The 24115-nt window shown below is 45.8% G+C and overlaps 1 protein-coding gene across 2 annotated transcripts in view; it reads right to left on the bottom strand.

Moving 5' to 3' along the window:
• The window catches only part of TRABD2A (TraB domain containing 2A), a 180280-nt gene that overhangs the window by 40574 nt on the left and 115591 nt on the right, over nucleotides 1–24115 (bottom strand). Inside the window, exons 3-4 of one of the 2 annotated variants that reach the window (XM_090037258.1) lie at nucleotides 14995–15141; nucleotides 9992–10166 (exon numbers count right to left, since the gene is read on the bottom strand). In XM_090037258.1, the coding sequence (XP_089893384.1) occupies nucleotides 9992–10166; nucleotides 14995–15141 (322 nt within the window). The remainder of the gene's footprint in view (nucleotides 1–9991; nucleotides 10167–14994; nucleotides 15142–24115) is intronic. The other variant, XM_090037260.1, reaches the window with a different exon arrangement.

Raw genomic sequence — 24115 nt, forward strand, 5'->3', positions numbered from 1 at the left:
TTCATTCATTCATTCTTTCTTTTCAATTTCTGATCTTGAAAGTCTTCTGCAGGGGAAAAAAGAAGAAGAGGGTGCATTTTGGCCCACAGTCCAAACACCACCCTTTTTACCTATCTCCTCCCTATAGAAGCTACAAAGTCAGTGGGATATTTCTGATATTATTTATATATCACCCAGGATGCTGCATATCCTGGGGGTGGTGGGCAGGGTCTGGCATGCAGTGTTTGCCTGCTTTGTGTTTCTGGAATGGCAATTATAAGAAATAGGAAAGGTACCCCTGAAATAATAAAGTGTTAAGTAGAGGTGCCACACTCCATCAGTTGCACACTGATGCACACTGTGGTGCTGCTGCCGCTGTGCTCCTCAGTTTAGAATGCCATGCTGGGGGTGGGGGGTGGGAGAGGCACATACAGGACTGCTGGTGGTGGCGGTAGTGGTATGGACACAACCACTGCCAGGAGATAGTACACCACAGTGTGCATTGGCAACGTATTGGGTTGCTCCTCTATTTTTTTTTCTTTCTGTGTAAGTACTAACTACTGGTACAGTACAGAGAAAATGAGATGCCCCACACACCATGCCCTGCCCGCACTCAACTGTGGGAGCAGGGGAGGGAGAGATGGGCAGGGGCCAAAAAAAATAAAATAATAACAGTAGCAATCAAAAGCGGCACCTAGTAGAAAAAAGACTGAACTACAGGAATAGCGCAGCGCCACCTGGTGGGAAAAGAAGTAATTACAAGTCTTTAAGTGCCTTTGTGTTTGCACAAGAGTCCATAGATACGTTGAAGTAATTGGTGGTGACACAAACTAAACTATGTCCAAAGCAGCGTTACTTTAAGGTGCCAAAAAGACTTTTAAAGCGGTGGGAAATCCTGCTTGTGCAAACAAAAACACAGTTGCAGCACCTTAAAGGGCAAATCTCGTGCTGTGTACAAGCGCTCTAGATTTCCAAATCTGGTTGTCATAGATCAACACTGCTTTCGAAGGGAAGAGGAGAGCTCTACCTTAGGACTCCCCAAGAAACAGCCTTATTTGGTCTCCCTCTCCTGAGCAGACCCCCCTGAAGCTAGCCTGTCTGAAGGGAGAAGCCCCTGTCCTTGAGAACTGGCTCTTCTCAATCCATGCCTTCCCTGTAATTCATAGCACCCCCACCTCTGAAAGGGCCTTCTTTTTGGTCAACTTGTGGGAAGGGAAGGTGTCTTCTTTTAAAGAGGAAGGGTATCAGAGTGCCAATGTCCCCAAAAAGCACAGCAGACTGCTTGAAAACAGACATTCTTTATTGTGGCGTTCTAGTTCTCTCTGTCCTAACTCGAACTCTACTCTGTCCTCGCTATGACTATTCCTTTTCTCTCTACTCTGTCCTCTCTGGTCCTTTCTCTCTGTCCTCCCAGGGACTTCTCTTTTTCCACCTCCAGTTCTCTCAGGGCCTCACTCGTTCTCCTCAGGCACATACAGCCACCCTTGTAATAAAACAATTATTAAACTATAGTATTCAGATGATACAATGAAACAGTATGTCATGGGGAAGCAATCAGAGTGCAGTCTCTGTGGCCTGCTGTCAGGCTTAGATTGCCATCTTGCCCCTGAGATGAAAAGAGCATAAAGGTATCTTGCTTATAAAATTATTTACATGAACATATGCTCATAGTGAGCCCCCCAACAAACAGTCACCACAAGAACTGCAGGCTAGAACTCAGCCCATTCAGCCTGTTTCATCACACAGGTCTTTTAGGTTGGGGTTAAGAATTTCAAAATAACAAAGCAATCTTCGTTCCTAATTTTCCTTGACTTTCAAGTGGGCTCAGGTATCTGTTTTGCCTAGGCAACAATTGAAAATTTTATTGCATGTTCTTTGGGCTTTAAAAAATTACCTCGTGTGGCTTGTACATCCTGGACATAAACTGTTACAAATATTTCTGTTAGATCACTTCTTCAATTGCTTTCATTGAAAAGCTGAAATTACAGCTACTATTAAAAATTTCCCTATCCATTAGATTCTTTTAGCTTCTTGCCCTAAATGGCACCTGTTTCCAAATAATAAAACAAAAATAAGAAACACCACTTAAGAGGCCACTCAGAGAACCCCATTATTTTAGATCAGAGGTGAACAATTATTTGGGCCCACAGGCCACATAGGGATCTTTACTGAGCTGGTGCAGGCTGGGTTACCAGCACCCTCTACCCCCCGCACAACAATTCACTAAAACTCCCTGCGTGGGATGGGGCTGCAGGTAAGTGAGGAGCAGTATCCAGAAGCAAAACATGCAGGCAAAGCCAGAATCATGGGGTGGTGACAGCACAGAGCCAGGGCTCAGAGCAGAGTCGAGATCCATTGCCCACATTCCCCTGCGACGGGCATGGGTTCTGCAGGCAGAAGCATGCAAGGAACGGGTCATGGCTCTGTCCCTGGTCCCAGTCCTGCACTGTCATTGCCCTAAGAACCTGGCCCAGGCCAGACACAGACCCCTACCCGCCTGCAGCCCCACCCTGTCTGCCGCCGACACGAGTCCCAGCTGGCCTCCATGGAGAACCTGGGATCTCAGGGCCATGACTGCATGGGGCTGAGCCAGAGCTGCAATGCATTCCCTACATGTCCTTGCCCAGAGAACCTGGGCTCTGCCCCAGTTCTGGCCCCAGCCCTGGCTCCACCCTAGCACTGCCCCATGATCCTGGGGTCTCCATGGAAACTGGGCAGGAGCTGCATGGGCAGGGCATGTGGCCAGGATGGAGGCATGGGCAGACAAGGAACTGAGTCTGGGACAGGGCCGGGATCTTAGAGTGGTGACAGTGCAGGGCTGGGGCTGCTACAGAACCCTGCCTGTTGCAGGGGTATGTGGGCAGCAGGCCCTGCACTGTCACCACTCCAAGATCCAGGGGTCTCCCTCGCCCCACCTGCCCATCTCATTCCCAGACACTGCTCCCCACCAACCCACAGCTTCTGCCTAACTGCCCAGCCAAATGCTCTGCCCATGTGGATCTTGTCCCTGGTGCTGGGTGTGTGGTGGACAGGCCAGCGTGCTCAGTCAGCAGGGCTGGATCCATCAGCAGCAGCCAGGAGCTAACATTGCTGGGGCTGTTGGAAAATGAAGTCCAGTCACCATGGCTCCCTGGCCCCACTGTGCACCCAAGGTCGGTGAGACTGGCTGCAAATGCCATGGCCCAGGCTGCCCCAGCACCTGGGCTGTGTGGGACTAAGGGACCCAGAGCGGACTGAGCAAAATCCTTCAGTGGGCCAGATCCAGCCTGCGGACCCTTTTTTGTCCATCCCTGTCTTTGATCCTGGACTAACAGAATAAACAAGACTTCTTCCCAAAGAGCTTAGAGTTCAAAATTGCCATCACACAGAGACAAGTGCTTTGCACAGATTTTCCTTTAGGCCCAGAGCAGGGATGTTCTCACAAGTGCTAAGTGCCATAGGGTCTGATTTGAAGGTAATGGGCATTTTTCTGCTCACTCTCTTAAATGGTAGTGTGTTCTTTCTCCTTTAAGTCAAGTTACGTTGTTATTACAGCCGATCATATTTTACTATGAGCTCTTCAACTGACTAATGGTAGTTCCTGTTCTACAATAACCTCCAAACCGTCCATTCACTACACGTTCCTTAGATGGTACTGTGCCAAATGTAAATTGTCTGTGAATTAATTTTAATTTTAAAAAGTCTAGGTTTACTAAACTGCTGGAAGGATTCAATAGGATGGTTGCTATGACCTGGAGCTTTGAAATGTAAAGTTTCTAAGCTTCCTGAATTAATTCTGACATTAGCTAATTAGGCTTTTCATAACAATTTCCCTTTCTGGGAGGTCTGCAAAAAAAAAAAATACTTGGGTAAAAAGGCATCCCCTGGAGGTCTCAATTCATACAAATCTGGCTAATACTAAGTAAATGTAGCCATTATTTCCTTTGGTAATTAGAAAAAAAATGTAATTTAAGACATTTGGACCATAACCCATCTCTTCTTAGCCTTAATGACAGTTTGCCAATATTTAGTTTGCTTGAATAGCTTCAGAATAATACAATGCTTGATGGAACAGAGAGAAGATGGTTAAAAGGAAAAGAAGTATAGCATTGTACCAGTGCTTTAAAAAAATCCAGTGGGCCAAATTCTGTAGGTCTTACTCAGTAAAAGCTTCTCACTGAAGTCAGTCACTCAGTCCAGAATGAGGAAGACTGTCTCTACGCGGATCTTACTCACAACAACAAGTGCTGTTTTCCTCAGCATCTCCTCTGGATCTCTTAACTATTCAGATTAGAGGGGGAAATCAGGGATCTCATTATCAGCTCCTGAACTGTAGTATGATCTAAGATATGGGTTAAATGAGTATCATCCTCCCAGGTAAGCACTCTTATTCCAAGAGTGCCTTGCCATTATTTATTTAGCACAAATCAGTTGAAAATGTCTTTAAACTAAATTTAAAAAGTCACTCTTATACTGGAATAATGGGATTGTGCCAATATAACTATCAGTATTCTCATGTAGAGAAGCCCTGATATGTTAAACGAACCACCACAATTAAACTATTTGCAAACTGTAACAGCGAGCCAAAGGGCTCCTGTCCCTTGCAGACCGGGTGAGTTGTGTGGAGCTGCAGCAGCAGGAGTCCAGGCTGGCCCTTATAATTAAAGGGGAAGCTCTTGTGAGGTGCTGGGGAGCCACATGACAGAAAGGGGTAGAGGCTTTGAGACGTATAAACCCAGGACCTGATCCACACCAGGCAGTCTGCCCCTGCAGGCAGCAGAGAGAGGAGCTTCTGAGTAGGTTGGCTGCAGAAAGGGACTGACTGGCACCCAGGCTGTCCCTGAGAGATGGAAGTATAGATCTAAGGGGACTTATAGCCTGTAAGAAACTTACTGACCCAGCATGAGGAGAGGTTTTTAGTTACATAGCCAGTGGGCTTACATTTATGTTCCGATAAGGACCAAAGGACTAGTTTGTAGCTGAATGGGAGGACAAGAGACCACAGAGGCACTCCAGATTTTCAGCCCTTTCAGGAGCAGGCTTCAGCCAAGAGGACCAGGGCCTGAGACCTGACAAGGAGAAAGGGACAGCTCCAGCTGAGAGGACCAAGGGCCTGAGCCTCAAGCAAAGTGAGATGAGCCAAGAGCCGAGAGCCTAAGCAGAGAATCAGATACAGACCAGATGAAGCAGGCAGTCAACAGAAAGAATAACCAGCAGGTTAAAATTAAGAGAGTGGAAGTCCATATTAGGTTGGTATGTAGCTCTCTAGAGCACAGTACAGGCAGGAATTACTAGCCAAGGCGTGCTAAGGCTTGCTCAGGGACCCTGGGGCAGTCTCCCTTCTACAACAGAAAATAGTTCCATCAAGGCATGACAGGCGACAGGAAAAGGGAGAGTACGCTGGAGAGCCAAGTGGAGCTGGATCTGCACAGACACCAGGGGGCATCACCACCCATGGGGCACAGTTCTGTCCCATAAACCTATTTTGCTAGCTGTCCATACTTCAAATGAATTATTATGCCATTATAACTGTGCATATGGGTCACAAATGCTGTAGCTGCCTCAAGCTGAAATGCAGTCTAACTCAAAATAAATACAAAAATAAGAAAACAGAAGGATCCAATTCTGAAAGAATAAAATTCTGGCTTCGCTGTACAAGATTCTTGTGTATACAACAAATATGAGGTCCAGCTTCTCATCTACCATGAGAGTGCAGAAAGCACTGTTCAGATTTTTAGCAGGAACAAGAGTGCCTTCTGTAGCTACTAAGAATGCCACTGACATTATAACATTTCTTTTTGTTGCCTAAAATGCTTTCAAACATATTTTCTCTTGGGTTGAAACTTCCCAGATTTGTGTCCAGGCCAGAAGCCAAACTTTTTGGAGCATTTCATCGAAAACTGCTCAACTGGGTTGTTTGTTTTGTTTGCTTTTACATTCACATGGTTGTTCATTTTAACCCAGTTTTGAAGAAAACTGATTCCATAGTTGCACACAATTCCAGAACACCCCCCCCACAATTTACTTTCAACAGAATATATTAGATGTGTGTGTGCACGTGTATGTGTGTGTGTGTGTGTGTGTGTGTGTACATGCGCACATGTGCGTGTTTTCGGAACTCAGTGAAAACTATAAAAATAAGCTAGAACTGAAGGTGGAACCTGCTGTACTGCAACTTACTGCACAAAACGCAGTGTAAGAAATCGGAGTTTGCAGCTGTCACCCTGAACTGAGATCAGCTAATGTTAAAGTGCTCAGCTAATGCTCCTCTTGAAGTTAAAGAAAAGTCCAGACTAGGTGTCTTGACCTTGGATCAAAGCCCATACCCTGAAAAGGTCAGTTAATACAACATGTATTATAATACAAGGTGAGAGGATATTTTAAGGCAGAGAGAAAACGAAGTTCCTACTATTTGCTATCAATTTCCTGCCTCTTAAGCGTTTCACATTTCAAGGATAACATTGCATTAAGCTAGTTTTATATACACACAACATCTACAATAGAGCACAAACATCTATAATACAGTGCTAAACCCCATTTCAATTTCTTGAAAGCCACAAAGTCCATCAATCTTTTCAAATTTGCTAAAGTTATTTCTTTATTAAAAATACAAAGAAAAGTGGAAGGAAGGAATGTTTGTAACACCTCCGCCCTACACTCACCAAAGCTTTTTTAGAAGAAAGTCAAGGATGAAACTATTTCTTTTACCAAACTCTGGTTAGTACTAAAGAAGATTAAGCTTTCCTCCCTATCTATTTAGGACCTTTGCTTGTGCAGGGGCCAGACCTTCCTCAGTTATTGAAATACCCAGCATATTTCTGTGTACTAGAACAAGAACTGAGGAAAATACTCAGGTAATGCAGCAAACTTGAAAACACTGAAATTCAGGACAGCTCCCATGATCTTTCTCAGCTTGCTATTACCAAAATAAACCTTCAACATGCATCACTTACTACCAAAAAAGCCTGAATGAACCAAGTGCTGAGATGAACTGCAGGGCAACTGTGAAGATCAACATCTGAAGCATGCTCAATGGACCCAGGGAATATTAGGCAAATACCAGTTACATGAACTGCTTTCTGCATTTATGCAATAATGTTATCAAGCATAGTTCAGTGCCCCCCTAGGCCTAGGCAATGAGAAAACCAAACATACACTAACCCAGAGATGAAGGATTGTTAGGGATACTCTACTGGTTTGGATGCTAGTCTGGGACTTGATTTCAGTTTCATGCTTTGCCACAGATTTCAGCGTGTCCTGGTACAACTTACCTAGGGCCAATATGCATATTTGGGTGAAAAGCTCCTAGTTAGGGGCCTGAGCCCCAGCTGATTTCAGTGTGAGTTTAGACAGCTAAATACTCCTGTAGGTCAAGTAATCAGTTGCGTCTCACCTCCCTACATGTCTAAGGAGGAGAACAGCACCTTTTTACCTCACAGGGGTGGTGCAAGGGTAAGGCCATTGAAGACTGAGGCACTTGAATACTGTGATAATGGTGGCCAGAGAGGTGGTGGTCAAAGACATTAGAATGGGGCACTCTCTAAACTAGTATCTGCATGGAGATGGTGTTTTAAGAAAGAGTTTTAAAGGCAAGGTGACCATACATCCCGGTTTGGCCAGGACACTCCAGGACTCCATAGACCAGTCCCGGTCAAAAGCCCCAGGCCAGAGTCTGGAAGGAAAGTGGAACAGCATGGTAAACCAGGCAGGCACGCGGGCAGACACTGCAAGGACATGCCACGTGCGGGCGGGGTGACACCTATTCCAGTCCATCTGCCTGCCTTGCTCCTGCACAGGATCAGCATTACCTGCCCGGACTCCTACCTGGCGTGCCATACTGCTCCACCTCTCTGCCAGACCCTGACCTGGGACTTTTGACCAATCAGCTGGGATCAGGCTATGGAGCCCTGGAGGGTACTGGCCAGACTGGTATGTACAGCCACCCTATTTAAAAATTCCTGAGGAAATAAAGGAAGTAATGTGAATCACTCTGGAGTTTGCACCAGGAAAGGTGCAGAAAGTATGATAGGAAAATGCAAGAAAGGTGTGATCTATGCATGGGAAGCACGAGATTTTCCTAGTGGGAGAACATTTGGAGACAGCAAACTATATCCCCCAGGCCACTTACAAACTAGCAAGGCCTGTGCTGTGGTCTGAAGCTCCAAACGGCAATAAGCAGCAGGAGCAGTGCTGAGATTCTCTGCAGTGTCCCTTCTAGGCATGAGCTCTTCTCATGCAGTTGGACACAAAGTGGACTGGAGAAGAAGAGAGTACGCAATACGAGAGACTGGAGGAGGCAATGGAGAAAGAGAAGAAAAGGAACAGTGAAGTGGAGAGAGCAGAGGTAAAATGAAGTCATGGGTTCAAGAATGGCTGGGAAAGGTTTTAGGACCACAGGGGAAGCAAGAGGGAGCCAGGTGACAGAGGGTGAAGAGTGGTGGAGAGAATGAAGGGAACCACAGACAACGGTCTGAGGAGTACAGTGGCAGATAGATTGAGAGAAAAATAACAGAAGGGGAGGAAAATCACAGGAAAGCATCTTTACATGTATGATTTATTCCTGCTCATTTCATTGCATGAATAATTGTTTGGGGGGAGGGAGGAGAGAGCAGGATTGTCAGCTCATCTGAACTGGAACAGGGTATAATTCATGTTCAATTGTGCCACAATTGCTGAAGTACTGTGCAGCTGTAACTGGTTTTTCTCATTATGTGTTTCTGGTGGGGTTGGCATTCATTTCCCAGCCACAGTTTTGATGATCCAGACTGTTACCCCATTGGGGAATCATTTGACAGGACATGAATTTACAGAATCGTGCTGGCCTCTAATTTACACTGGTGAGGCTGAATAGAGTCAAAGCTTGTAGGTGTCACAAGCAACCATGACCTGACCCAGGCAACCTATGTCTGATTAACCCTTCCCTATGACGGAGAGCTGGGCACACTGGTGTGCAGTGTAAATGGAAGACATGTGTAAAACTTCAATGCATGCCTGAACAGATACCATCAGTTACCTTCCACTCCCCCTCACTAGTGAGAGAGCTCCTTGTTATGCTAAGCTGATAGTCTGTAACTAGAGCTAAACTGCCTGTGCCAGGATTTCTCATTATAATGAATACAATTGCTTTTACAGTGCATAAAGTAAATATTTCCCTTTCCTAATCTAGATAGTCCCCTATTGCTAAAGCAACAACCACTGCTGAGATGAAGGCATCATGTGCATCTCAGAGTACAGTTTTAGTTTTACTTCCCTCTTCAGTGGCCATAATGGATCACAAACAGTGCTGTCAGAGGTCTGAGTCTGGGAGTCCTGGGTATTATCTCTGACTGGTCCAGTGATTTATGCATGTGCCATGGGGCTTGTCACCTCCCCTCACTGTGTCTTTGTTCCCCCTCAGACTGTTTCTTAGGTCAGTGTGCAGCACATGGTGCAGTGGACCCTTCTGAAAACCTCTCAGTGCACTGGAATCCAAATGAAAAACTAAGCTAGATACTTCATTGGCCATGAGCTCTTCCAAACTAAGCTAGCAAAAGACACTAACATTTAAAAGCACCTTCAGCAAATCTCTCTTGCTGGGGGTAATTGTCATTTATTTTTAACATGAATGAATGCCTTGTATCAAGGACCACATTACAAATGCTTTCTTGCTATAGGAATTTCAGTATAATATACTGGAAAAACATTCCTGGTACAAAGAACCAGTGGAGAGAAAGATCCCCAGCCCTACCCCAAGGAAAACACGAACACAGGTAAAAGTAGAGCTTTCCCCAGTATGACCAAGTCTGTGCTAGTGTCTTCTTATACCACAGTGATGTCACTCAGGGACCACCCCTTTTGAATCAATGACTGACATAGCTGTGCTGGCAGATATCTGCAATGGGAACACCAACAAAATGAGGAGGGCATGTAGCACCTTTAAAGAGTCTGATCCTTCCTTGTGTGGGTTCATTGCAGGGTCTGAGGCCTTAGTGTGAAGAATTTTAAAATCTGCAGGTAGAATGAAATCAAATCTGGGAACTTCCCTGGCACATACCGGCTCCAAAAGCAAAGAAGAAACTTTTGTCAGGGTACTCCTCCAGCAGGTCCTTCACCCTCTTCCCCATCCGCTCATTCCGCTTGTAGATGAGCTCCTGGCGGAAGTAATCGTCTATCTCTTGGGCAGTAACGCGCTCATGAGGAGGCAGCGTGGCGTTAATGAAATTGGGGACCTAGTCAAGAAAGAAAAAGTTTTGAAGGAAGCAATGTTATGTCACTTGCATATTTAAGTGAGACTGAGACTCTAAAGCCCAACCACTGAGATTTTATTCATGTGCATGGGACTTTTGACAGCCCAACCAACTAAATTTTTTTTGATGCAGTGAAAACAACTGCTGTTGCACAACAGCTCTTGAATCCTGCATGTATGGAAAAAGAGAATCCAGGTCTCTCTTTGCTTAGGCTGAGGGACATGGCAGAGCAGTTAAAGATTCATGAGTGCAAGTCCTCACTCTGGAGGTATGCCAAAGGCTGCCCCCAACTGACGTAGCTGTAAATGGGAATTTGGCCATTCAGGGGCTGGGGAGTTAAAAGCAGGCAGATGCAATGCTTCAGTGTGTGTCTCTGGCTACTGAAATGGGACTGTCTTAGGGTGCATACACAAGTGACATTTTTCATGCAATCAGGCCTTTGAAAGTGCTTTTTAAATGGCCAATGGCATGAAAAATTAACCCTAGTCAAATGAAGTATTAGATTAAGGTGCTCTAAAGCAGAGTGACTTGGGGTACTTATGTTCCTTCCAGGGTTAATTTTTCATGCATGGGGGAGGAGAGGGGGCAGCGGACTGCTGCCAGCTGCTTTTGAATGGCCAGAGCTGGGGGTGGGGGGGTGAAACAGAGCTCCCTCGCCTTGCAGGCCCAGCCTGGCTCCCCCCAGTATCCCAGCCAGGATAGCGGGGGGAGGAGGCTCCATTCCATCCCACCCCCTTCTCAGCTCTGGCCATTCAAAGTAGCCTGCAGGCATGGGCGACTGGTGCCTCCCGAGGGGACAGAGGGGTCCCCCAACGACTAATTGCCAATGGGGGGTGGGGGAGAGGCCCAGCTGCTGAATGCCAACCAGGGGGTCCCCCAGCAGCTGATCACTGAGCCAGCAGTGAAACTGGAAGTGCACTGCCGTTCGCAGCTGGTGCTTCCAGGGGGTGCAAGGCTGATCTCAGGGGGTGCATCGCCAATGCCTGCAGGTCCGTGCTGACGTGTTTTATGTAAAACATCATGAATCAGACAGGCCCCTGAATATTTGTAGGCACCCCTAACCATTCTTGCTTGATGAGCCATTAGGCCTGAGCACACCTTTGACTTGATCTTTGGCTATGTACTTTCTGCTGAAACTACCCTGGGTATTGCAAGATTAAAATCATTCTGACAGTATTTCATGAGATGTTTGACTGCAGTTCATAACACTCCTCTGGCTGATACAGAAGAGTAATCCTGCAATTTCAGGTGGTCAAATATATTCCAAAATTTTTCCAAAACAAAATACACACAATTATTTTGTGAAAAAATAAAAATGTATCTGCCTTTCAACCAGCTTGACATGCAACATTTTTTGCCCCCTGTTCTTATGACTTCAGAATGGCCTTTTAAAACATTGGGCCTCAACCTTCTCCCTTCACTATGGCCAAAAGCCACCTGTAATTACTTGTTTCAATCCACACACTCTCATAACCCTTTGCTAATACAAAGGAATGTCAGACTGGAGTCATGGCAACCCCATTCCCTCCACACACCACTATATCTGGATGCAGGTACTAACACTGATGGGACAGTTAAAAGATGTCAGGACTGCCTGAGTCTAAAAGGATGGGACTGGGAGCCAGCGGGCAAAAGCTATAATTGGGGCATCTCTGTTCACCTATCAGTTCCCTGTATCAAAACCCTAGGAGCGAAAGAGCTCTCTGGAGCCACTTGTGGCCACATTCATACGATAAACTGGCCATGCTCCAAAAAAAAGCCTCAAGCGTGTTACACTGCTCTGGGAAGCTGTTTCCTATACTGGAAACAGGGTAGCCATACTTGGGGTGGGCTAACTATAGAATGACAAAGCCAGTTGACCTGCTCCTATATTCATTAGCCTGAAGTGATGTTGCCACACTGCTTCCAAGTTTATGAAACAGCCTGTCCAAAACAGTGTAGCCTGCTTAAAAATGCCACCCTGGAGCATGTTAAGTTTTCTGCCTAGACACAGTTTGAGGGCCATGAGAACATGGAGAGAAGAGGACCTACAGCAAAGAGAGGAAGAAGGACAGAACACTGGTTTGCTCCTAGTGACACCTATGGGGTCTCAGGACCCACACAACTTGACATTTTACTTTGTTGGTTACAAGCAAGGGGGGTGGGGTAGGGAGGGTGGGCTAGTGGCCAGGTTCTCAGTGACATCCAACAAGATAAGAAGTCCAGCCTTAAAGATTTAAGACGTTATTGTCGCAGGAGTGTCATTATTTGAGCTAGCTGTCATATATACCCTGACACTAACGGAGACTATTACATGGGGGAGAAATGAGACTGACATAGGTACAAGGCATCTTGCCATGAAAAACCTGATGCTTTATCAAGAGGGCAATTTTCTTCTTGGGATTACAAGCAAGATCAGGTTTCTGTATCATATAATTTATATGATGGGGATCATAATCATGATCTCTCTTGTGAAGCACTTTAAGATATAGGGATGAAAAGCACTGAGCACTGTTCCTTAACATAATCACTGCCACCATCTCCCTCCCTGGCCACTTGTATATGCAATGCAAGGCTGTGCTGAGAGGCACAGTGTCACGAACAGACAAGGATGAGCAAGTGCAAAGCATACAGCCAGCCAAGCAGGGCTAAAGCAACAGTTTTTTCAGCCCCACAGTGCATCTCAGTTAATAACATGCTCTACCCTAGAGAGGAATGTCCAGATTGGCGAGCAATACATTGCCTCAGTGAGCTCTGGCTCAGATCTGAGACTGACACTCATCTTTGCTGATGTACATGAATCATTGGGCAGAACCTCCCATACACTGAGGTATAGCCAGAGGCCTGCTGTCCTGATACCTTAAATCCTCTCTTAGTTTCAGACCAATTCACCTATTTATACCTTCTCAATATTAGAAAACTGTAACACTTTAGCTATACCAGTATATTACCAGTTCAAACTTCCTAACGTTCCTACAGGTTCTGTAGGTATAAAGACACATTTTAGTCCTGCGTTGCTATTACCAAATGAAAAGAGGAATAGCTATTGTGATATAACTGGGTACAGTATATAGTGGTGTAACTAGGGTTTGTACTATGAACCATAACCCATAATAGAAATGGTTATGCCAGTACAAGAATGTTTTAGGCCTGGCCATAAGCTGTCCTAATTTCCTAATTATTCTCCCTTCCTCCATCCTGATATACTCCAAATATATTTTAGGCTGGTTTTAGGCTGTCACCTTTTCTCTCTTGAGACTCCTGCAAAATAATCTGCCTATGAACAAGAAAGCAAAGCATGCCCTGTCCTGAGCCTAGGGGCTGATGCAAACAAAATTGTAAGGAGAGTCTGCACTGCTGTGGCATAGAGGATATGAATATTAAGTGGCAAATCCATAAATTACAACTTGTAGGCAATCAACTGCTATCCCCACTTCAGTAATGAAGAAAATTATAAAGTTTGTAAGCAACTTGGCCACTAATACACAGGTGTCAAAGACAGGGTCACACATGTCACTATATACACACAAAACAGCCTGTATCTGTTCTCCACTGGCACTAAACTACCTTATCCCTAAAACAGCCTAATTCTAGAGGGTACTTAAGAAAACAAAGAAATAACTTTCAGAACTTTCCTCTCCAAACAAATACACTTTGTCTAAAAGGGAAAGCCACTATCTACATATGGTACGTTGGGGTATGGCAGCTGGAACTTAACGTGGATAGAGGTATAGAAAAGCAGCCTCTTAAGTCAGCTAATTCAAAATCTTGGCCAAAGCATGCAGATGGCTTATTTAAAGAAAGGAAGTTTGAGCTATGAATCAGAGCAGCGGACTGTATATGAAATAACACAGGGTCTGGTCCCAGTAAGTGTAAAAGAGATCAGCAATCGGCCCAGGCTCTGCCTGGGGTGGGCTGCTAAATTACCCAGTGAGGTATGTGCTGTGCCAAGATGCTCCAGTGATGCTTCTCTAGATCTGCAGTGGGATTATCAAAAACAACAATTTGTTCGGTGATCTTGTGCAAGTTGTATGGGATCTGAATTTCCCAGGTACTGGGGGCCACCACTGCCCTTCGAGTCAATAAGAGCGTTGATGTGCTGCCTGTTAATTCTCCCTGTCTCACCTTCCCACCTGCATGACATTGTACCCACATAGAGTTAAAAACCCTCACAACCAGATTATCTTCTCTTTGGCAACTGGTATACCAGCAGGATGGAAAGGACAAACGGATGCCGGGCTGAAGGGGCACAATGCCAGTAGATAAATAACTACAATGAAATTAAGTGGCTGTTGAGCAGCTATGGTGGATTCCACAGGGACCAAGCTCTGGAGGTATAAAACAGACACAACATACACACACAGACTGGGAGGTCTACCCAAACCACAGAACTGGGATGTGGAAGCTAGTCTTCACACAAGCCTCTTGCCATCACAGCAGTCACTCTCAGAGCACCATCTATCCCAGCAAAAGCCCATGTCAACCCCTTGCATACCAGAATTCCCAATGTCACTGCAATATTAACTAGCATCTGCTCAGACTGGCTTCACTCTTTGGGAAAACATTTTACTTTCTCTTATGGAACTAAAAGACACTAATCCCCCAAAATCCCAATCAGGGGACTAGGAGGCAGGCAAAATAGTCTGAAACAAAAAATCAAGTTTCTTGCTGGCAAAATGTAAAGCTATTCCACTTTTGGATAACAGTACTTGAGGCCTTGCAGGAGCTAAAGCAACTGTCCTTTGACGGACACTAACCTAAAGGGGAGGGAGAAGCTCAAATGAGGGCATTCCCTGGGTAAAGTGCAAGGGATGGCAGTGGCAAGACTCACTTGAGAAGTGTCATGGTTGAAGATGATGGAGTTGAGGTCCCCACAGTTGTAATGCTTGATAAGGTCCTCTGTCGTATAGGGGATCTGGAGACTGCCTGCTCGAAGGCTCTCCTGCTGCAAGAGAGTCTGATTCAAAGCAAAGATCACCTGAGGGAGTGGGGGAAGGGAAGGAGAGAAGGAGGAAAAGACAGAGTTCCTTATGAGTTCCTTCACTCTCTGGTTGAAAAGATACATATGCACAAGACTCTTCATTCTGCTCCCATTCCTTGCTGCTGCAATAATCCATACACTTCACTAACCCAACCCTAAAGCTACTGAAACATCAGAAATGATGGGATCCCTGGTACACATAGTGCCTACACATTGACTAGCTAGCAGTGGAAATGTATCTAATTTCACCTGTCACTCCTTAAAATTAACCCTTCACACTGGCACCCTTGCTGTCTCACCTTGCATTGCAGCTAAAAGGTGACAGACAGCCCAGGGCTACAGCAAAACCATGACTTCACTGAGTCCTTGAGGTTCTCACCCATCCTAACCCTAAGAGTTATGAGATAATTGTAATGCCCTCTTTCCACTAGGCAACAGCCATATAGTAAATCAATAAATTTGAAGATGGAGATATTTACTGGAAAGCAACTGGGAAGCCAAATGTTTTGGAATTTTTTTGCTACCCAGGACACAATTTCAGTCCAGATACTGTATCTGACAATCAACTTACTGCTAATACTCTGACATATGCTCCCCTCTTCATTTCTCTCTCTCTGCTATAAATCCCTGCATTCAGATGAGCTATTGCCCTCAAATCTCCTTATCCACATGCTCACAACAAACATGCCTGCTCAAGTCTGATCTTCCCTTCTACTAGCTTCTACCATTTAACCCCACCTTTTCCTCCTTCTTCTGGAGGGAGGATTTGCCTCTTCCCCATTCCCTGTCATTTGTTCCAAAAAATTCCAAAGAATATTGAATATCTTGGGTTCAGTGATGAAGGTGGATGTCATTAAGCCAAAGATGCCATGTTTATTGTGGGCTTCCTGAGACAGTGTTCTGGAGGTGGCATCCCAGGTGAGTAAATGGAAAAATCAGTGTACAGCTATTTAGAATAATCAGAGCCTCTCCCCACTACTCACCTTCAGTAAGCCAGCAGAAAGACTGGCTGCTGGCTATGAAGCTGCCCTCTAATGCTCATGGGGTGTTGATATCTGGAGCCCGGTATCTACTGGGAGTACGGGAGAGTGAAGGGAGAACTACCCCTGCCCCTGCCTTTGGCCCACACCCTTACTTATGGTTCACGGAGGCCTATTTCAACCCAACAGTTGGAGTAGTCTCTGCATCCCCTAACTTAAGTTGTGGAGACAAAAGATCTGTATAGCAGAACTCTCCAACCGTTACCCACTGCTCAGGCTTTCCAGACGTATCCTTTCCTCTTTGTACAGAAAAACAACATTGTCCTCCAGGTCCCTTCAAGATTTGGCACAGAGGACTGGCATTCTGGTTGTCTCTTGCATGGCTGTTATAGGGGAGTGACTTCTAGGCTACTCACATGTCTGTGAAAAGGTAACCTCAATCTGACCCATGAACATGAAAGGCCCATAGAGTAGTTTTGGGCAACTGCTCTTCTGGCACTCAAGTGTTCTCTATAGCAAAGGAGGGGTAGTGGAATTGTATGTGCTTCACTTACATCCCATTGGAAACTCCCACCCAATGCCATAGCTTCAATGGGATTTAATTATATTCATAAGAGGCACCCTGAATAGGGATATTTTGATGAACTGGGTCTTGGAGAGTGTCCCAGGGGCTGAGATAACAAGGGACACTTACCTGAAGCCCAGAACAGGAGACAGGAAGAGCCGGAGGGAAAACCAGCGCGGCTCATTAGCCGCGCCTTTTTACAGCTGCAGCCAGCAGCTGATGGCAGCGTAAAATGCTGGCCGGGGGATTTAAAAATGGCGGCCGCTGCTCCGGAGGGGACGGATTGCCCGGAGATCAAGCGGTGGGCCGGGAAAGTGACGGCGAGGGATCCCTGGGACAGGCCATGCCGAGCTGGAGTGCAGGAGGGAGAAGCAACCCAGAAAGGAAGCCCGACGCTGGGGACGCCAGCGGATCGTGCTAGAAGTGGGTGAGCGACAGAAGATTGGGACGACTCAGGAGGATTCCAAGGACCCGCAAGTAAGTTCCGAGACGGTGGGTGTGGGACATGCCGAAGAGGGGCAAAGGACTGAGAATCACTGGGCTGAAGGGAGATCGGGGTGGAATCGCCGCCAAGACCAGTGGACATTGGGTAAAGGAACAGGAGTGGGGCAACCGGAGAGCCACTAAGGGGGAATCCCTTCTCCTCCCGTTCCAGGCTAATAAGGATCTGGTGGAGGGATAGCAATATAGTTAGTAACTACAAGTGAGGAGAGTCGCACTGGGTGAAGGGCTTGTGGTGTGGGGTCTATTGAGGGTGCAGCTGAGGCTCTGGTGCAGGCTATGAGGAGGTCGACCTTAAGGTAGTGGTATCCCATGGACTGTGGGATCAAGTAAGAAAGCTGTGGTAGAAGCCGGCGGAAGCAGCGGAGAAGGCTCGGGGAAGTGGAGCCCAGAGGTGGCATGAGGCCAGGGTGTAGGGGTGGCGGAGTCCCATGTGCAACCGGCAGGCCAAGCCCGGGCCACCGAGGGACCCGTGAACTAGCCCCGCCCCAGTAAGGAAACACCAAGTAGTGGCAAGCGAGAGCGGGGTTTGGTGACACAGGAGAACGAACACCCACGGAGACAAACCAGTCCAGATGGGGAATAGCCACCAACCAGGAGAGCAGAGCTCCCAGGAGTGATACAAGAAGGCCCGTCGGGGACAAAGAGTATATAGGGTGCACTTATACAGGAGCCAGGAAGCTGCTCTGATGATTAATCAAAGCTGCTGGAGCATGGAAATTACCATGCTCTAGCCAGCTTCCACATCTCATATATCAGTGTCCCCATGCTTCAAAATGACGGTGGGGGAGCTTTAACTAAAGCTCATTCAACAAGTTTTAGATAAAGTGCTCCTGCTGCCATTTTGAAGTGCAGGGACGCTGATACACAAGATGCTCCAGTCACTTTAATTAGAGCAGCTTGCGCTGCTGCTCTAATTAAAGTGTCCCCCCCACCCCTGGTGGATGTGTAAAAACACCCATAATGCCTGTGCTTAGGAGTCAGCATTTAGTTTCTGGGTGGAATTTTAGATGCTGCTTTTGATCCATTTGGCATCAGGTTACCTAAAAGACCCTTAGTTAAGTCAGATAGACTTATCAGTTCTGACCAGAGCACAGGATAAGTTTTACATTTATCATAAACAAGGCAAGATAAACTCTGGCCTAAGCTTCCTTTTAAGTTTGGCTATTCCATGAGATTCCTCTGCAAGGTCTCTAACCCAGTTCCTCTGCCTCAGAGATGCACTCAAGCCCTAGACCCAAACATTGTGACCTGAGAAATCAAAAAAAAAGCTCTACGTCCCTGTGCTGGATCCTAGAATCTATGAGAGCCTTTCAACTCAATTTTCTCCCAGTTAGCAGAGATGTTCAGGCTAACACACCCCTCAGTGAAAGACAACAGCTCTGGCTACAGGATATTTCCCCATTAGGTATCTTAAATTCCAAATGGATATGTGGAATGTGAGCAGCTAGAAATTGTTAACCTTTAGGGACTTACTGCAAAGCTCACCTCTCTCTTCATGTTGAGGAAGCAGTGGGTGCCTCTACATCTGTGCATTCACTGCACAGAAACCAAAATTACTGTGCAGTGTGAGTGTGTGTCTACATGTGCACACCTGTACTATGCAGTAAATATGGCAATTTACACCAATTTTAGCTTAAATTTGATACATGCATCATGCAGGTATCAAATTTATGCCCAATTAGTTACTGTACAATAATGCACATGTAGACACCTTATTGCACAGTAACACTGTGTGTGGACTGACTTGGGACTAACTTTAGTCCCAAGTCAGTCCACGCACAGCGTTAATGTGCTTTAATTTACTGTGCAGTAAATTTAAACCAGCATAAATGCACGTGTAGACATGCCCAGTGAGTTGAAAGCTGTACCTGGCTAGAGGTGGGGGTACATATACTAATTATTCTGAAGACTATTATTCAAGTATAGGTAACTTTGAGCAAGTTATTGTGTGTTTTGTGGAATTTATTCTTGCTTCCTGTTTATTTCAAGTATTATAAAAAGGACCTAGGGCCATAGCTGCTTTTCAGGAATGAGAAATTAACACACATTAATGCTATATATTCCATCACATAGCCAGGGGCTGCAAGGTAGCAAGCTAATTTTCCTCAGCAAGAATTTTTCCAGTTCCCTGACTTGAGTATTTAAAAGATCTAACCTTGATGCTTTATAAACGTGAGACTGTATATACTGCGTGACGATATGAGCATAAATTTATTGCATCACAGGTACGCAGCCAGGCATGCCACACCCTTTTTAATTTAAAAGGTCTTTATCCAGCATTATTAACTCATGTACTACTGGTGCAAAAGAGTCCACAAGCGCCATCAGCACCTCACAGAAAAAAATCAATATTATTCTTATAAACTGTTATGGCCTGGTGACATAGGTTGGAAAATGCAAAGGTGTTCCCACTCTGCCTGCACCAGATTTCAATACTTTAGGAGAGTAGGAAAATAATTAGTTTGTTCTTTCCTTTCTTAAGCATCTGCCTTACAGGAGACTGGTGCCAGCTGACAATGCTATTTGTAGGACACTGTTGGTATGACACAAGGTTTTTTTGGAGGGGGAGGTCTGTAATCACCCTTTCTTCAATATCAGGAGGACACAAATAAAGATAAAGCCCACATTTTCCCGCCCTGTGTGGATTCCTTTTGCAAAGTTTGGCAACATTTCAGTGAAGGCAGTATCTACATGGGGATGATTAGGAAAGTTAAGCTGAACTAAATTAAAAAATCTCAATGTAAAGCATATTAGTTTACTTTGAAAGAAAATTAAGCTATGGCAAACTATGGCCACTTTACCTCAGAATGAGAACATCCTCTTAGGCATCCCTACTTTTAAATTAACATATTTTAAAATCACATTTTTGATTAAGTTGGCTTAATTTCCCATTCAGGCAAGCCCTAATGACAGAATGACTGAAGGGAGCCCACTGAGACCAAATCCACAGGGAAAAGTTTTGTGGGTGCAGCTAGGTCAGCTACCCTGGCAAAAGTGCTCTCTTACTGGTATAATCTGTACCTCTATTTGGAGGGTTTACCTGTACAGTTACAATAGCAGAACTTTTCTACTGTAAAACTTGGGCTTATTAAATTTTGGAAATAAGTGAGATGATGGATGGATACAGCCACAAGCATACAGCAAGGGAAATGAGCCATAAAGAGGCATTTTAAGGCTAAACTCTAGTTATCAAAATAAAGGCTTTAGTCTTCAGATCTACTATAGAACATTGAGAAGACCATCAAGAAGTCTTTGGAGTGTGAGACCTCAATGCAGCTGCTGGTTACTCTGGTCTTTGCTGAGAGGTAGAAGCAGTTCAGCCTCAGGGTGTGCAGCTGAGCAAAGTTCTACTGGAGATTCAGAGATTGCAACTGGCTGGCTCAAACCCCAGGAGGAGAGAAAAGCCCTTTTGCCATCATAATCAGGTATGTAATATTTCTGCCACAGGTATAGCTAATCCTCCAGAACGTTCAAGGTCATCTACAAAGACTGTCTTGCTGAATTCCCTAAAAGATTAAATGAAAACTCTGTGTTCAAATCCCTGTGAAAATCTCAGCTTCTGTTTCTTCTCAGCCTGGCAGTCAGGCTTTAGAAGACACTAAAAACTGATACCCTAGTTGGAGGTTTCATAGTTTCATAGTTTCTAGGGTCGGAAGGGACCTGAGTAGATCATCTAGTCCAACCCCCTGCCATAGCAGGAAAGAATACTGGGGTCAAACGACCCAGCAAGATGTTCGTCTAACCTCCTCTTAAACACCCCCAGGGTAGGAGCCAGCACCACTTCTCTTGGAAGCTGGTTCCAGACCCTAGCCGCCCTGACTGTGAAGTAGCGTCTCCTGATATCTAACCTAAACCTACCCTCTGCCAGCTTGTGACCATTATTCCTGGTCACTCCTGGCGGTGCTCGGGGAAACAGTGACTCCCCCAATGCCTGCTGATCCCCCCGACTAGTTTGTAACAGGCCACTAGATCCCCCCTCAGCCTTCTGTTTTGGAGGCTGAACAGGTTCAGGTCCCGCAGCCTGTCCTCATAGGGCCTGCCCTGTTGTCCCCTGATCATGCGAGTGGCCCTCCTCTGGACCCTCTCCATGCCATCGACATCCCTCTTGAAGTGTGGCGCCCAGAACTGGACGCAATACTCCAGCTGCGGCCTGACCAGTGCCGCATAGAGGGGGAGGATCACCTCCTTGGACCTGCTCGAGATGCATCTGTGGATGCATGCCAAGGTGCGGTTGGCCTTCCTGACTGCCTCCCCACACTGCTGGCCCATGTTCATCTTGAAGTCGATGATGACCCCCAGATCCCTTTCAGCCTCTGTGCTGACAAGAGGGGAGTTCCCCAACCTGTAGGTATGATGCCGGTTGTTCCTCCCGAGGTGCGTCACCTTGCACTTGTCTGTGTTGAAACCCATCCTATTCTCGTCCGCCCACCCTTGTAACCTGTCTAGGTCTGATTGTAGCCTGTTGCATCCTTCCAGTGTGCCCACGTCCCCCCACATCTTAGTGTCATCAGCAAATTTGAACAGGGTGCTTTTTACCCCCTCGTCCAAATCGCTGATGAAGATGTTGAACAGTGCAGGCCCGAGGACCGAGCCATGCGGACCGAGCCCTGTTTTGATGGCATTGTTTGGGTTGAAGTATGAAAAAACTTTTTTCCCCAATTCTGACTCTCCAGGAAGCAATACACTTGCATTTTTGTTGCACCCATTTAACCTACACCCTGAAGCATAGGTGCCTCCCGAGTCTGGGGGGCACCAGATTGCCGACCCGGGGGGGGAGGGGTAGAAGGGTCCCCATAGTCAATCGCAGAGCGTGGAACCACCAATGGCAAAACTGGCAAAACCACAAGTGCATTTCCACCTTCACTTCCGGTTTTGTGGCTGGTGCTTCCAGGGGGTAGATGGCCAATCTCAGGGGGTGCACATCTACCCACGCTCATGACCTACGCATCGCTAATGCCCTGAAGAACATTTCAGATAGAATTCCAGAAAGAGTCATTTCTGAGCCTACACTGGGAGTTACTTAGTTACAACACTGGCAGTTGTGTGAAGCACCAAGTGCTCTCAGCATCTTTGCTGATGTCAGTGCAAGTAGACTGTGCTCAGCCGGATCAAGCTCAGTGCTGGGAAGCAAGAGCAAGACCTGACAAAAGTACAGGACTTGAAAGAATATCCATTTCCTAGACAACTGCTTTTCCTTAATAAGTTACATCTCCTCATTATTGGCATAGCTGTAGGTCTCTCTAAAAATACTCACAGCCTCTGGCATAAAATAGTGCAATGACATTTGTTGGGCTTCCAACACAACATCAGAGATCACAACTCAGCTAGCACAGAGAATAGGTTGTAAACGGAAGCTGTGTTTCTTTCTGTTTCAGTAACATTTTGGGCCTAGATGGCAGATGTTTAATTCAAGGGCAAGAATTCATAAGCTTCTGTAAAGGCATTCCTGGAGGTAGAAGCAGGATCTGAAATCGTCTCTGTGGCGTGATTTGATGATCTGAGCTACTGGTGTCAGCCAGCTGTTTGCAGCACCAGGAGCTGCTTTAAGCAGTGCCTCTGTTGAGCAGGTTATTTTCAGCAAACAGTAAGTGATGGAGTGTCCCACAGATTTCAGAACAAGGAAGATTCCTGAGCATATCTGCTCATGGTGTTTAATTTGTTGAGACATTTTGTTATGAGCTGATAAATCTTATCTGGTGTTACTTCAAAGAGAAAAAATTAGCCTCTTTATAAAGCGCTGGTTTGGGAAGTCCACAATAGCTGGTTAGATGCTGAACTTACTTATTAAATGGAATAAACATAGAAGCAATTCAACTAAGTGAAGCAGGTATAAGACAAGGAGAAACTGGTATCAGGCCATCAATGGACTTACAGCTATTAAATTCAATGCTTCCACAAGGCAAAGTCCTCCTTGCAGTAAGCAAGAAACCTCCTTTTTCTAGTAGTGCACAGAAGAACAGAGAAATTTGCAGCAGCAAGTCACCAAAGACCTTGAGAACTGATAGTCCATAGCTGGGAAGCAGCTAAATTATGCTATGAGCTTGCGCTAAGCTTCATTTTTCAAGCAAAAGCACATAGAGTGTATTTCTCTTCCCCAAATGTCTCTCGCATTGCACTGTATTTTATTAACTCTAAAATCTTCCATGCCTTGAGACACACAGGAAATCGCTCCCCCAGTTTGTCCTCGTTTAAAAAATATTCCTCCCCCTGCCCCCTACCCTACCCCGCTCCATTAAGCGTATTCACTGCAGCATCAAAGCAGCTCCTGAAAAGATGTATTCGGAGAACAAAAGTAACAAGTTTATTAGAATGGGATTTTTTCTTCCACCTCCCATTTCCACTGTGATCTCTCTCTCTTCCCCCCACCCTCTCTCTTTTTGTACTGTGGAAAAAATCGATTAAGCTCTCTGGTATACATATTGCTGCAAGCCTCATTCGCCTCCCTGAGATTTCTTCAGCTGTCAGGAGACACTTGTCCCCTTTACCGCCATTGTTGGAGCAGCCTGCTAAGCTAAGGAGGTGGAGAAGAGGGGGTTAGAGCCCGGCAGATGCCTTTTTTGTCAAAGACAAAAGACCCCCTGCCATCCTCTCCACTTTTCAGCACTTTCATCCAGCCTGGATCAAAGTGCTGTTCTGCATATGAAAGGGCCCTGGCATTATGTGCCTCAAATTAGCCTATCACCATCCTGCTAGCCTCCAAGTCTCTGCAACAAAAGCGCTCACATCTGTTCGATCATTTGCCTCATCTTCTGTTTTTTCTCAGCTCTCCATTTCGAGAGCCATTCAGTCCCATGAATTATAGTTTGAGGGAGCATCTTCCTTCCTACGAGACTGTTCAGCCAGATAATTTGCTTTTAATTGTCTTAAGGAATCACAGCAACTTTTGGGGCCATCATCACACCACACTCATTGCCATCGCCAT

This window comes from Crocodylus siamensis, chromosome 3, assembly GCF_052110815.1.
Source record: "Crocodylus siamensis isolate JL-2025a chromosome 3, ASM5211081v1, whole genome shotgun sequence".
NCBI classification, from domain to species: Eukaryota; Metazoa; Chordata; order Crocodylia; family Crocodylidae; genus Crocodylus; species Crocodylus siamensis.